Raw genomic sequence first — 15,229 nt, 5'->3', positions numbered from 1 at the left:
TATACATTTGTACATGTTTTAATGAGGCATTAGTGTAATATGAAGGAATAATAGTTAATAGTCTCTTATTGGCTTGTTTATCTGAGCCATCCATGAGATAAAACAAGCCCTGACTGTGATAAAGAACAGATGTTACACAGACATTTGAGGTTTAATCTTTTAGATGATTGGTTTATTGCATTTGATAGATTTTACTTTCAATAAAACCTTTGCAGTGTGTTAGTAAAAGCTGTTGCCACTGTTTTGACCAGCAGGGGTCGCTCTGAATCACTGAATCATGTGTTATAGCGACCCCTGCTGGTCATCCAGCGAGCGGTCAGGTGGTTTCTCAAATGGACTGATTTGATTGACGTGTCCTCTTGGACTTCATTTCCCAGAGTTCCTCGCGCGCCGGAACACGGAAGCTGCGCCGCGTCGTCGTGAGCTGCTGCTGCTGAGGAGAATGTGGTAAAACATCGATTAAAACATTATAATTCACATCTAATGCTCTGTAATGTCGAGCGTCGGAAATCTCGTCTCGTTTGTTGTGACTACAGAAAACAAACTTGCTCAAATGAACACAGAATATTCCGGAGAATTCATTAAAGTGTGTATTATTGATAACATTCGCCGTGTTTGACGCTCGAGTTAGTGTGTAGTGTTGCTTCATTAATGTCACAACTGATGAAAAGACGGCATTCAATAATGTGTGTGTGTGTGTGTGTGTGTGTGTGTGTGTGTGTGTGTGTGTGTGTGTGTGTGTGTGTGTGTGTGTGTGTGTGTGTGTGTGTGTGTGTGATGGGCAGGGGCAGTGTAAGGGGACAGTATGTACGGTATAAAAACCATTACGCCTATGGAAAGTGTGTGTGTGTGTGTGTGTGTGTGTGTGTGTGTGTGTGTGTGATTGAGTGAGTGATTGAGTGAGTGAGTGAGTGAGTGAGTGAGTGAGTGAGTGAGTGAGTGTGTGTGTGTGTGTGTGTGTGCGTGTGATTGAGTTTGTGAGTGTGTGTGTGTGTGTGTGTGTGTGTGTGTGTGTGAGGGGCAGTGTAGGGGGACAGAATGTACAGTATGCGCGGTATAAAAAACATTACGCCTATGGAAAGTGTCCACAAAGATTGTGTGTGTGTGTGTGTGTGTGTGTGTGTGTGTGTGTGTGTGTGATGGGTAGGGTTAGGGGCAGGGGCTGTGTGAGTGTGCGTGCGTGCGTGCGCGTGCGTGTGTGTGTGTGTGTGTGTGTGTTAACAGGGTTTTTCCTGGGTCAAAAATGGTCTTCGGTGGTTGCTGACAGACATGGTCATCCATACACACACACGCACGCACGCACAGTAAAAAAGTACCCTACCCACGTGATCTGCAAGCGCAATACTGACAATACATTTTAAATAAATTCAAAGAAAGTTTGTAACTTTTGCTTATCTTATTTTGATCCCACATGAAAAAATACTGTAGTATATTATAGTAAAATTACTCTAGTAAATACTATAGTGTTTTTGAACCGTACTATAGTAAATATACTACAGTAAATTAACAAAGTGTAGTAAATACTATAATATACTAAATATACTACAATTTACTGTAGTATATTTACTATAGTATGGTTCAAAAATACTATAGTATTTTTTCATGTGGGATATCTTGATGTTTGTTTTTGTTCCTCATTTTTACACTATTTACTGATAATTGTTTTGGTATATAATCATATCAATATTAAAAAGTAGTATTAAAAAAATGAACAAATAGCCTAATTTTCTGCCATATACAATTTCATAAAATGATCAGCTAGCTAACAACAACTTTGTTCTGGGTTCACCTCACTCCAGTCTAAACTAAGTGATTTATAGGCTATTTATTTTACTATTCAATTCAATTCAAATTTATTTGTATAGCGCTTTTCACAATACACATTGTTTTAAAGCAGCTTTACAGAAAGTGCATTTCATAGATGTACAGTAAAAATGTTAGAAAGACAATGTTAAAGAATAATGTTCGAAAAAGTTAATCAATCGTGTATTAATCTAGGCCATAACAACGCTGGCGTTGAGTCGTCTCTTCACAGGCGTCGAGTCGTCTCATCACAGGGGCATCTGAAGTCTCCATCAGAGGCTGGATACAAACTGGAGCTGATGAACTATTTACCTCAGGACTAGTGTCCCGAGATAACAACAGAAAAGCAGATGGGAAATGATTAGCGTAGCTGCTGTTCAGAATATTATATTAATGCTTTTGATCTGATTTAACTGTAGTATAAAACTTAATTATAATGTGAATGCTTGGCTAAAGAGATGCGTCTTTAAAGTAGTTTTAAACTGGGACAGCGTGTCTGAACCTCGAACAATATCAGGAAGACTATTCCAGAGTTTAGGAGCTAAATGTGAAAATGCCCTCCCTCCTTTAGTGGACTTAGATATCCTAGGAATGACCAGAAGCCTCGAGTTTAGTGATCTTAAAGAGCGCGATGGATTGTAGGGCGATAAAAGATCCGTTAGATACACTGGAGCTAAACCATTTAGGGCTTTATAGGTCAGTAGCAATAATTTGTAATTGATACGGAACTTCACAGGTAACCAGTGTAGAGATGATAAAATTGGTGTTATATGATCATATTTTCTTGACCTAGTAAGAACTCTAGCAGCTGCGTTTTGGACTAACTGTAGCTTGTTTATTGATGATACAGGACAACCAGCTAATAAAGCATTAGAGTAATCTAATCTCGAGGTCATGAATGCATGAACTAACTTTTCTGCATCTGAAATAGATAGCATGTTACGTAGCTTAGCAATGTTTCTAAGATGGAAAAATGCTGTTCTTGTAACATATGAAATATGATTTTCGAATGTCAGGTTGCGGTCTAATATAACACCCAGGTCTTTTACTGTATTGGATAAAGCGACAGGACATCCTTCCAAGGTAAAATTGTATTGCGAGAGGTTTTGTGGGCAGTTTTTTGGACCAATAAGTAATACCTCTGTTTTATCTGAATTTAATAGCAGAAAATTACACGTCATCCAGTGTTTAATATCATCAACACACGCTGTCAGTTTAGATAATTTAGCGTTTTCATCTGGTCGTGATGAAATATATAATTGAGTGTCATCAGCATAACAGTGGAAATTAATTCCATGTTTTCTTATAATATTACCAAGTGGCAGCATATATATTGAGAATAGCAGAGGGCCTAGCACGGATCCTTGCGGCACCCCATAGTCTACTGATGTTATCTTTGATTTTTCCCCATTTAGACAGACAAAATGGTAGCGGTCTGATAAATACGATCTAAACCAGTTTAATGCCTGTCCCTGAACACCAGTGTAATTTTGAAGTCGATCTAAGAGTAGTTTATGATCTATAGTATCGAACGCAGCACTAAGATCGAGTAGAACTAGTATTGAGATACAGCCTTGGTCAGAAGCTAGAAGTAAATCATTTGTGATTTTAACGAGTGCAGTTTCTGTGCTGTGATGCGGCCTGAATCCTGATTGAAATTTTTCATAGATATCATTTTCTTGCAAGAAAGCGCACAATTGAGCGGACACAACTTTTTCTAGTATTTTAGACATGAATGGAAGATTTGAAATTGGTCTGTAATTTGCTAGGTTATTATGATCTAATTGTGGCTTCTTAATGAGAGGTTTTATGACTGCCAACTTGAATATTCTTGGAACATGACCTAAAGATAAAGACGAGTTAATAATATTGAGAAGATGCTCTTCCACTACAGGTAACAACTCTTTCAGTAGTTTAGTGGGTATTGGATCTAATAAACATGTTGTTGGTTTAGATGCAATGATAAGTTTATTTAGCTCTTCCTGTCCTATAGTTGTAAAGCGGTGTAGTAGTTCTTGAGGGGCGATAATTGCGGTTGAATCATAAGACATCATTAAAGATTGTACATTTACAATTTTGTTTCTGATGCTTTCTATTTTGTCAGCGAAGAAGTTCATAAAATCATTACTACTAAACTGTAACGGAATATTTTGCTCAGGCGATGCTTGTTTATTTGTTAGTCTAGCCACAGTGTTAAATAAAAACCTTGGGTTATTTTGATTATTTTCTATTATTTTGCGGAGATGCTCAGCTCTGGCTGCTTTTAGGGCCTTTTTATAACGTGACATACTTTCTTTCCATGCGATTCTAAAGACCTCTAAATTAGTTTGTTTCCATTTACGCTCTAAGTTACGAGTTTCTCTCTTGATAACATGTGTAGCACTGTTGTACCATAGTGCTTTAGTTTTCTCTCTAACCTTTTTTAATCTAATTGGTGCTACAATTTCTAATGTACTAGAGAAAATGGTGCTCATACTGCTAGTCATTTGCTCTAGTTCATCTGTTTGTTTGGGTTCACTTAGCAGCTGAGCCAGATCAGGTAAGCTATTTGAGAATCTATCTATAGTGGTTGGAAGGATTGTTCTGCCTGGTCGATAACGTGGCGCAACATGACAGATTTCAGCAGTACGCAGTATGCAAGTTACCATGTAATGGTCAGTGACATCATCACTTTGTGGTATAATATCTATATCGGTTGGGTTGGTTCCATGTGATATAATTAAATCTAGTGTGTGATTAAGACGATGAGTGGGACCAGTGACGTTTTGCTTGACCCCAAAGGAATTTAATAGATCTGTAAACGCAGCCCCTAACGCATCATTTGTGTTATCTACGTGTATGTTAAAATCTCCAACAATTAATGCTTTATCGACGTTGACCAATAGATCTGAGAGAAAGTCTGCAAACTCTTTTAGGAAATCAGCATAGGGCCCTGGAGGTCTATATACAGTAGCCAAGGCTAGAGATAATACGGATTTCTTTCTTACATTTAAGAGCGTAACATTTAGCACTAGTACTTCAAACGAATTAAACCTGTGACCTGTTTTCTGGGTAACATTAAGAATATCTCTATATATTGTTGTAACACCGCCGCCACGACCAATCAGACGGGGCTCATGCTTATAACAGTATCCTGGCGGAGTAGACTCATTTAGACCGAAATAATCATTTGGCTTAAGCCAGGTTTCAGTAAGGCAAAGTACATCGAAACTATTATCTGTGACCATTTCATTTACAATAACCGCCTTAGGTGTGAGCGATCTAATGTTTAGAAGACCTAGTTTTAGAAATTGTTTTTGTTCACTAATATTGTGATTTTCTGGTTTAATCACAATTAGATTTTTCCTAGATCTTACAGTAGATTTAATGTTTGACCTCACTAAACGAGGAATAGACACAGTTTCTATATAATGTTCTACATTGGTACTTATGTCAAATAAGTTAGGACAGCAAAGACTGTGATTTGGACTTTGACTTACTAGTCATATGATGGTGTGCAGCGCTCTGGAGATGTTGTCCGACAGAAGAGCCGCTCCGATTCTGCTGGGGTGAAGGCCATCAGGACGGAAGAGCCTAGGTCGCTCCCAAAACAGATTCCAATTATTTACAAAGAGCAGCTTCTGTTCATTACACCATGACATTAACCATTCATTTAGAGCAAATAATCTACTGAACTTTTCATGTCCTAGTCGGTACGTGGGAAGCGGTCCGGACACGATGATCGCTGCTTCAGGCGATGTTCTGCGCACCGTCTCGATCAGGCTCCTGTAGTCCTTCTTCAGAACCTCCGTCTGCCGCAGCCTGGTGTCGTTCGTCCCCGCGTGCAGCACGACAGCTCCGATGCGCTCGTCACCGTTCAGGATCTCGGGAACCTGCGCAGCGACATCGAGAACTCGAGCACCAGGAAAGCAGTGAGTGATAACCTTGCCTTTACCTGAGGTAGCGTGGACATGCCGGACGATGGAAGTACCGATGACCACAGCGTCGCGTTCCGTCTCGCGAAGAGGGGAGAAGCGGTTCCGGGTGGAGATCTCGAAGACCGGGAGGGGCGGAGAGGTCCTCGCTCTGGTCCTGGCTCGCGTCTTCCGCTGTGGAAACACCCAGGGTCGTGTCGGCGCCGGAGTTACTACACATTATGAACATAAATAAGCTGAAAGAATGTGGATAATTAAAACTAACTCTTACACCCACTCTTGCTAAATTGTGTAAGCACACTTTTGTTCTCATTTCAGATGTTCTGAGTAAATGATTAAACTGATTCGTGAGTTCAGTGTTGGACAGATCAGTTGTTCTAACCAGTCGTTGAAATGATTCGGTTCAAAGGAGTCATTAGGTTGCGAATCGGACATTAGCAGATGCGTTGTGTGCCAATCCCGTCTGTTAGAACATCGCGAAAGATTTGTCAACACACAGAAAACACTTCATAACCGGATAGGATTTGTTTCCCGTTTATTGAAAGTATGCTTTATGTCAGCTGGTCAGAGAATCAGTCAATGTTTTTTGAGCGCATTTCACACCCAGCGGTAATTAAAGGAAAACATCGTCTGATAGCGCCACGTGCAACATGGATTCGGTCTTCCGACCTTTTTATTTTGATTAACGTAATATGTGAAATATTAGAAAGCTAAGACAGTGCTTATTTTGAAGACAGAGAGCGTGCGAGCGGGGGAGGAGCTCAGATCGTTCTCTCTGTCACTCAGTTAACGCAAGCGCAGCATCTATTCTACATCACTCATAAATCACAATAACTCATCAAATAAAGCTTTGGCGGGACACAAATTTGTTTTGGCGGCCGCAAAAAAAATTTCAATGTAGGAAAAACCCTGGTTAGGGCTGTACGATTAATCGAAAAATAACCGAAACCGACATTCAGAACCTCTAACCGACGTATTTTTCCCATGTGGGTTATTTGGGTTTTCACGTGACTCCGCCCCGTCAGTCACATCAAGTGCAGTTTGCAGACACACAGATGCAGGAGCACACACACACACACACACACACACAGATGCAGGAGCGGTAATCTGTGTTTATAGATGCCCACAATCACTATAGTAGCTGCATGTTTTACACAGTTTATACAGATCAGTTAATCACCGTTCTTATAGCCTATACGCGCTACCACCAACACACACACACACACACACACGGCGCGCGCAAGCCCCGAAGCCGCTTTCACTTTCGTGCTCATAAAGTTTGTCAAGTATGCGTTTAAGGCTTCCTAGTTTCAACATTTAAAGCGACTGTTCACTATTCAAAAACAACAATACGTATCCGTTCAGGGCTCAGCTTCTTTCTGTGACACAGAGAGCCGCGTCTCTGACAACACGCGCGCGCCCTGAAGGCAGATCTCTCACCTGCATCACGTGAAGATCGCGCGCAGAGCACCGCAGAAACGCAGTGTAAACGCTGTCCTGTGACTAAAGTTAAGTCACTAAAGTAGCTTAGAAACTCAACCGTTATAGTCATAGATTTTAATACCTTTGAAGTACAAACCACAGCTTCATAATGAATAGAGACGGTAAGAGTAATTCACACACACAATCACTCTCTCATTGATGCATTAATGCAGGCCTATGTGCTAATGTATCTTTATCTGATGTACAACAAGCAGAAATCTGCCCCATAGACAATAACTGCTGAAAGTCAACCGTTTCCTTCAAGTATTCCACCTTATAGTAGAAAATATTTACAGTACAAACCTTATCAGGAACTTACTCAACCTTATGAGGGCAAAAAAAAAAAAGCAAAATAATCGTTCATTAATCGTAATCGAGGTCAGATGTTCAATTAATCAAGGTTTTTATTTTTGGTCAAATCGTTACAGCCCTAGTGTGTGTGTGTGTGTGTGTGTGTGTGTGTGTGTGTGTGTGTGTGTGTGTGTGTGTGTGTGTGTGTGAAGAGCCATTTATACGAACAGAATGTCAATCATGGGATTTCACAGTCGACTTGTGTGATGTATTTTATTCATGTGATCAGATTTTGTTGACGTGTGTCTATCCAGAGACAGTAAACGTGTGTGTGTGTGCAGGTGTGTGTGAGCGAGCCATGGCCCCTGAGCAGGGGAAGCAGCAGAAGCGTCCGTCGAGCGGTGGAGGTGGAGGTGAGGGTGTGTGTGAGGGTGGAGGTGAGGATGGGGTGTTTGTGTTCGAGGCGCAGGAGGCCTGGAGGGACTTCCACATCTCCCTGAGCCGCTTCTATGAGGCCGGAGAGCTGTGCGACGTCACCCTGAGGGTGGGCGAGCGCCTCATCCGCTGCCACAGGCTGGTTCTGGCCTGCGTGGTGCCCTACTTCAGGGCCATGTTCCTCTCAGACATGGCGGAGGCCTCACAGGACCTGATTGAGATCCGGGACTTCGACGCGGACGCCATGCAGGATCTGGTGGGCTTCGCCTACTCGTCGCGGCTGCGTCTGACGGTGGAGAACGTGCAGCCGCTGCTCTACGCCGCATGCATCCTGCAGGTGGAGCTGGTGGCCCGGGCCTGCTGCGAGTACATGAAGGCCCACTTCCACCCCTCCAACTGCCTGGCGGTGCGCAGCTTCGCGGAGAGCCACCACCGGCTGGACCTGATGGCCATGGCGGACCGCTACGCCTGCCAGCACTTCGCGGAGGTGGTGGAGTGCGAGGACTTCACCAGCGTCTCTCCCCAGCACCTGAAGACCCTGCTGGCCTCCAGCGACCTCCACATCCAGAGCGAGGCGCAGGTGTATGGGGCCGCCGTCCTGTGGCTGAGGGCCAACCCCACACACCATGAGCTGTGGCTGGACCAGCTCATGGCTCAGGTCAGTGAGGAGCAGATTCACTGCTTTAGGGTTGTCTTCCCCGGACACCTAAAAATCAAACTTCCTCCACCCCAGTAAAACCAATGCAATTTTCTTCAATAATATTTTTTCTTTTTAATTTTGTATTTTTAGATGATTTGATGGTATTTTTGAATATTTATGCAATAATTAGGGTGTATTTTTGCCATTGAAAATTATACACTTAGTTTTTTTTGTAATTTAAATAAAAATAAAAATAAATAATTATTGTAGTATTTCAGGTTGAAATAGAGACTAGGCCTTCCAAATAAATTTTTTTGAAGGCAGATTAGCGCCCTCTTTTGGAATTATTTAATAAATCCTGCAACCATGTGTGTAACCACTAGAGGTCTCTGTCGAGAGGCTTGAGAATTCACTAGTTCTCTTTTCAACACATTTAATGATTTTTTTTTGGATGGTATTGAATATATATATAACAAAATCTCAGACTATTTATTATAAAGTTTTAGATTTTTTTTGTTTGTTAGAAATATAGATTTTTTTTCTGTGAATTTGTGTTTTTGCAGATTTCCCATTAATTTCCTATGGTGGTCATTTTTGACCGAAAAGCACAAGTGGGAGTATTTTTTTACGACCAATTAGCATGCTCAAATCATGACCCCAATTTTTTTTGTGTGTTTACATCCCTAATGCTAGAAAAGTCTCCAAGTTTCATATCATTCTGATGAAGCTGTGATTTTTAACATTTCAAAACAGAACATTTTCCGGCCAGAAATGACTGAAGAGCACCAGAGGGTTAAATCAATCCTGAGACATCTTGAAGAGCACTTTCTGATCAATAACACGCATTCCAATTATAACTTTCCCATTACAGGACGAGCTTTTTCCCTTTAAATTAATGTCCAGGGGCATTTTTACCATTTACACGTTTTTTTCTAAACTTGTCAATTTCTTAAATTAAAATAGAAAATGTTAATTTAAACAATAAATTGAGTTCAGACACAGCCAGACTGTTCCCAATCTAATGAAGATGTTGTGTTTCTCTCTCAGGTGCGTCTTCCTCTGCTCCCGGTGGAGTTCCTCACGGCAACCGTTGCTAAGGAGGACATGATCAAGGCCAATCTGAACTGCAGAGATCTATTGGACGAGGCGCTCAACTATCATCTGCACCTCAGCAACCAGAGCGTTCCTGACTTCCAGTACTCGCTCCGCACGACCCCCCGCAAACACACCGCAGGTCAGGACCCCCCCCCGCTGCTCGCGCTAACCTTTGACCCCTGACCCTGTCTGACCCTGCTGCTCTGTAACAGGTGTGCTGTTCTGTGTGGGGGGGCGGGGCGGCTCCGGCGACCCCTTCCGGAGCATCGAGTGTTACTCCATCAGCAAGAACAGCTGGTTCTTCGGCCCGGAGATGAACAGCAGGCGGAGACATGTGGGCGTGATCTCAGTGGCAGGTGAGGAGGGGGAGGAGCCTACACAGCTGGAGGGAGGGGGAGGAGCCTAAACAGCTGGAGGGAGGGGGAGGAGCCTAAAAATCTGGAGGGAGGGGGAGGAGCCTAAAAATCTGGAGGGAGGGGGAGGAGCCTAAACAGCTGGAGGGAGGGGGAGGAGCCTCAACAGCTGGAGGGAGGGGGAGGGGCCTAAACAGTGGCTGGAGGGAGGGGGAGGAGCCTCAACAGCTGGAGGGAGAGGGAGGAGCCTCAACCGCTGGAGGGAGGGGGAGGGGCCTAAACAGTGGCTGGAGGGAGGGGGAGGAGCCTCAACAGCTGGAGGGAGAGGGAGGAGCCTAAACAGCGACTGGGGGGAGGGGGAGGAGCCTAAACAGCGGCTGGAGGGAGGGGGAGGAGCCTAAACAGCGGCTGGAGGGACAGGTGTGGCCTCAGGATATAGACCGGTGTGTGTCACTCATATTATCTTAATATAAGATTCCGATGCGGAAACACAACGTTCTTTTACAGCCGTATTCTCATTATCATTTTATGCATATTATATGTTAGACTTGTGCTGCACATAACGGTATTTTCCTTTTGGAAGTGATTCCAATCATATTTAGATTAGAGCTGTCAAAAGATTAATCACGATTAATCGCATTCAAAATAAAAGTTTGTGTTTACAAAATATATGTGTGTGTACTCTGTGAATTATTATAAATACACATACATATAAATATTAATGTTTTATATATAAAAATAACATTTTTTTTTCTTAAATATATGCATGCTTGTGTGTGTATTTATATATAAATAATAATTAACAGAGTACACACACATATATTATGTAAAAACAAACTTTTATTTTGGATGCGATTAATCGCGATTAATCTTTTGACAGCTCTAGTTTAGAGCAATTCAAATGTCAGTCTCAGCTGAAGCAAATAATACATTATCTATCGGCTTGACTATATCGGTCAAATTTTCTTATCGGACCGATAACATCAAAAATAATAATTTATCGGCCGATAACGATAAAACATATTTCGTTCCCTTTTGGAGCTTGGAAGGGTTCAGTTTGAGCAGATGTTTTATATCATCATCATCACTGTCCTCATCAGAACTCATTTCCCTCATATTCGCCATCTCACGCATATCCTCAAAACTCATTTTCAACATCTTCAAAATAATTATTTTGATCACGGACAGCTTCCTTCACCAGATCCATCATCAGTCACAGTGACACTAATATTTGATTTGATTCAAGCCATTTCAAGTTTTGCAGATTATATATATATTATTGTTTCGTTTTCTGTCTGAGGTAAATATGAGTGAAACGTCACTTCATCATTGTGTATACATTGCCACCTTGTGGAATAAAAGTGAATTGCACTCATTTCGTCATTATAGATTCATTTATTATTGTGCAGATAAAAATGCGTACAATCTTACACACCTCGGGTCGTTACTGACCCTATACAATTTTGACAAAAAAACTAGTGGAAAAACAGGCATTCAATTATAATTTTATAATTTTTTTCTTGTTATATCGTTTAAAATGGATTGATTGAGGAATACTAAGAAGGTTGATGTCGAACTGTAAAAAATGGAGGAGGAGGAGGAGAGTGAATGACGTCTCGGGTCGCTAAAGAGTAGTGATGCACCGATCATGATTTTACATGGCCGATTCCGATACCGATTTCTGATTTTTTTTTTTTAAATGTACACAATAAAAGAATGAAAGTATACATGAACAAGATGTTTATTTGGTATTTAACAGGCTAAATTGGCTTTTGGCTAATGAAAACAAGTCCGCAATCTAAAGGCCTGTTCACACCGGGACGATTTTCGCGCGCGTTTATCGCCGACGTTTAACGCCTCGTGACTAAACAATGGGTGCCAATGTGGGTGTGCACACCGACACGTAAAACGCCAGGCGTAAAAGCGTCATTTAAAAAAAAAACGCCTCGGGTTCGTTTTTTTATTTTGACGCGGTGCGTTAAAAACTGGCCGACCAATGAGATCAGCGCTTTTGTTCACGTGCCTGGAGCTGCTGAAGTGACAGTAAAACACGACTTGGTTGCGCTCAAGCACAAAATCGGTCTTGCCGAGCACACATTGATACGAAGAAGAAGTAGTAAGTAGACAAAGAAGAAGATGGGCTGCTAATGCTGCTTGCCAGTTAGCAACAAGTGTGTGAATGGTTTTGCCATAGACATAATATATCTGTGGTTTTGGCAAGCACGTAAATACTGTCTCTCCTTTTCTTCTGTGTGACAAGCGAGTGTCAGAAGCTTAAAGTGCCGCAGCACCATCTTGTGTACCGGGAGCGCATCTACTGAATGTGCACGTTCACTCGGCGCATCGCCAGTGGAAATCGCTTGGGTGTGAACACTCAAGACGCGCCGAAAAACGTCACGAAAAACGCTGGCGATAAGCGCGTGCGATATTCGTCCCGGTGTGTACAGGCCTTAAAATTAACGGGAAATTGAATTGGAAATTAAAAGACTGAAAGGTGAAATTAAAGGCAACAACTGCATATTCTGCAATCCAAACAAAGATGTTACTTAAATCAGCATTTATTTTTAAATTCAGTGTAAAGACAAAAGTCTTTACCAGTGAAATTAAATAAAACAAAAGTATATAATTGTTCCAAAATATTAAATCAAATAATGATTGGTGCAATGAAAAAAACTAAGATGCTACAGCAGGTGCTTTTTAAATCAAATTAAGTAAATTTTAAGGTAAAATAAAAATGATCATCCTATAGGCTACAGAACTGACAGTATTTCATTTCTAAAGTGCAGCATGTTCTTCTTTAGGCTACAAAAAGAAGTATTTCGGCTTTGTCACAAGTTAGTCTGTTTCGTTCTCATCCGATCCAACAAGTGAGAAGCTGAGCTGAACAAACACTCACCATCAGGAGGCGAAGAGGTGAGCTCGCGCAACTTCAGCTCACGCAACTTCAGCTCGCGCAACTTCAGCTTGCGCAACTTCAGCTCGCCCAACTTCAGCTCGCCCAACTTAAGCTCACGCAACTTCAGCTCGCTCAACTTCAGCTCGCTCAACTTCAGCTCACGCAACTTCAGCTCGCTCAACTTCAGCTCGCGCAACTTCAGCTCGCTCAACTTCAGCTTGCGCAACTTCAGCTCGCGCAACTTCAGCTCGCCCAACTTCAGCTCGCTCAACTTCAGCTCGCGCAACTTCAGCTCACGCAACTTCAGCTCGCGCAACTTCAGCTCGCCCAACTTCAGCTCGCCCAACTTCAGCTCGCCCAACTTCAGCTCGCCCAACTTCAGCTCGCGCAACTTCAGCTCGCTCAACTTCAGCTCGCTCAACTTCAGCTCGCCCAACTTCAGCTCGCCCAACTTCAGCTCACGCAACTTCAGCTCGCGCAACTTCAGCTCACGCAACTTCAGCTCGCGCAACTTCAGCTCGCGCAACTTCAGCTCGCCCAACTTCAGCTCGCCCAACTTAAGCTCACGCAACTTCAGCTCGCTCAACTTCAGCTCGCTCAACTTCAGCTCACGCAACTTCAGCTCGCTCAACTTCAGCTCGCGCAACTTCAGCTCGCCCAACTTCAGCTCGCTCAACTTCAGCTCACGCAACTTCAGCTCGCGCAACTTCAGCTCGCCCAACTTCAGCTCGCCCAACTTCAGCTCGCCCAACTTCAGCTCGCCCAACTTCAGCTCGCGCAACTTCAGCTCGCTCAACTTCAGCTCGCTCAACTTCAGCTCGCGCAACTTCAGCTCGCGCAACTTCAGCTCGCGCAACTTCAGCTCGCTCAACTTCAGCTCGCTCAACTTCAGCTCGCTCAACTTCAGGTCGCGCAACTTCAGCTCGCTCAACTTCAGCTCGCCCAACTTCAGCTCGCCCAACTTCAGCTCGCTCAACTTCAGGTCGCGCAACTTCAGCTCGCTCAACTTCAGCTCGCTCAACTTCAGCTCGCTCAACTTCAGCTCGCTCAACTTCAGCTCGCGCAACTTCAGCTCGCGCAACTTCAGCTCGCCCAACTTCAGCTCGCTCAACTTCAGCTCGCTCAACTTCAGGTCGCGCAACTTCATGTCGCGCAACTTCAGGTCGCGCAACTTCAGGTCGCGCAACTTCAGGTCGCGCAACTTCAGCTCGCTCAACTTCAGCTCGCTCAACTTCAGCTCGCCCAACTTCAGCTCGCCCAACTTCAGCTCGCCCAACTTCAGCTCGCCCAACTTCAGCTCGCCCAACTTCAGCTCGCTCAACTTCAGCTCGCTCAACTTCAGCTCGCCCAACTTCAGCTCGCCCAACTTCAGCTCGCCCAGCTTCAGCTCGCGCAACTTCAGCTCGCCCAACTTCAGCTCGCCCAACTTCAGCTCGCTCAACTTCAGCTCGCTCAACTTCAGCTCGCTCAACTTCAGCTCGCTCAACTTCAGCTCGCTCAACTTAAGCTCGCGCAACTTCAGCTCGCGCAACTTCAGCTCGCTCAACTTCAGCGGCTCTTCATTCCCTTCAGCATCTCGTCTCTTCCCTCAATTCTCCAGTTTCCTTTTGTAACACACAAGTGACATGTACGCGAATGATTGCAATATAGGCGTATGTGCACGCGGGCGCACTTCCGGAAAAATCGGCAGAAAAATACAAAGAAAATCGTCCGGTTGCCGATCGCGCGCTAGAAGCTAAAACCGGCCGGTTCCGGTTTTTGGCCGGTCAACCGGTGCATCCCTACTAAAGAGGGTTAGCGGATCCATGGGCCAGACTCAGATGTCTAGTGTTGGTCCTGCTAATCTCATGACCTCTTCATCATACAGGGAAAGTGTATGCTGTGGGCGGCCATGATGGGAATGAGCACCTCGGGAACATGGAGATGTTTGATCCGCACACCAACAAGTGGATGATGAAAGCGTCCATGAACACTAAACGGTAGGACGAGCCGCACAATGCTGTGCTCCAATCATCATCATCATCATATAGCTCTGGTTAATCTGGGACCGGTCCCGTCCAGTTAAGATGGCGTCAGGGCTGACTGGTTTTGTGTTTGATCAGGAGGGGGATTGTGTTGTGTTGTGTTTGATCAGGAGGGGGATTGCGCTGGCCGCTCTGGGCGGGCCGATCTACGCCATCGGGGGTCTGGATGATAACTCCTGCTTCAGTGATGTGGAGCGCTATGACATCGAGTCGGACCGCTGGAGCGCAGTCGCCCCTATGAACACGCCCAGAGGAGGAGTGGGCTCTGTGGCGCTCGGGGTAGGTCCACACACACC

At 43.8% G+C, this 15,229-nt stretch overlaps 1 protein-coding gene across 1 annotated transcript in view; it reads left to right on the top strand.

Annotated features, from left to right (window-relative positions):
* Nucleotides 1-361: 361 nt before the first annotated feature.
* klhl8 (kelch-like family member 8) overlaps nucleotides 362-15,229 on the top strand; it is a 22,877-nt gene continuing 8,009 nt past the window's right edge. Inside the window, exons 1-6 of the mRNA XM_079834848.1 lie at nucleotides 362-447; nucleotides 7,832-8,583; nucleotides 9,613-9,799; nucleotides 9,873-10,016; nucleotides 14,777-14,888; nucleotides 15,044-15,212. Coding sequence (XP_079690974.1) covers nucleotides 7,849-8,583; nucleotides 9,613-9,799; nucleotides 9,873-10,016; nucleotides 14,777-14,888; nucleotides 15,044-15,212 — 1,347 coding nt within the window. The 5' untranslated portion in view covers nucleotides 362-447; nucleotides 7,832-7,848. The remainder of the gene's footprint in view (nucleotides 448-7,831; nucleotides 8,584-9,612; nucleotides 9,800-9,872; nucleotides 10,017-14,776; nucleotides 14,889-15,043; nucleotides 15,213-15,229) is intronic.

Source organism: Gobio gobio (genome assembly GCF_949357685.1).
Source record: "Gobio gobio genome assembly, chromosome: 14".
NCBI classification, from domain to species: domain Eukaryota; kingdom Metazoa; phylum Chordata; class Actinopteri; order Cypriniformes; family Gobionidae; genus Gobio; species Gobio gobio.
Note: the sequence above shows the minus strand (reverse complement) of the source record. Positions and strands in the feature narration are given on the sequence as shown.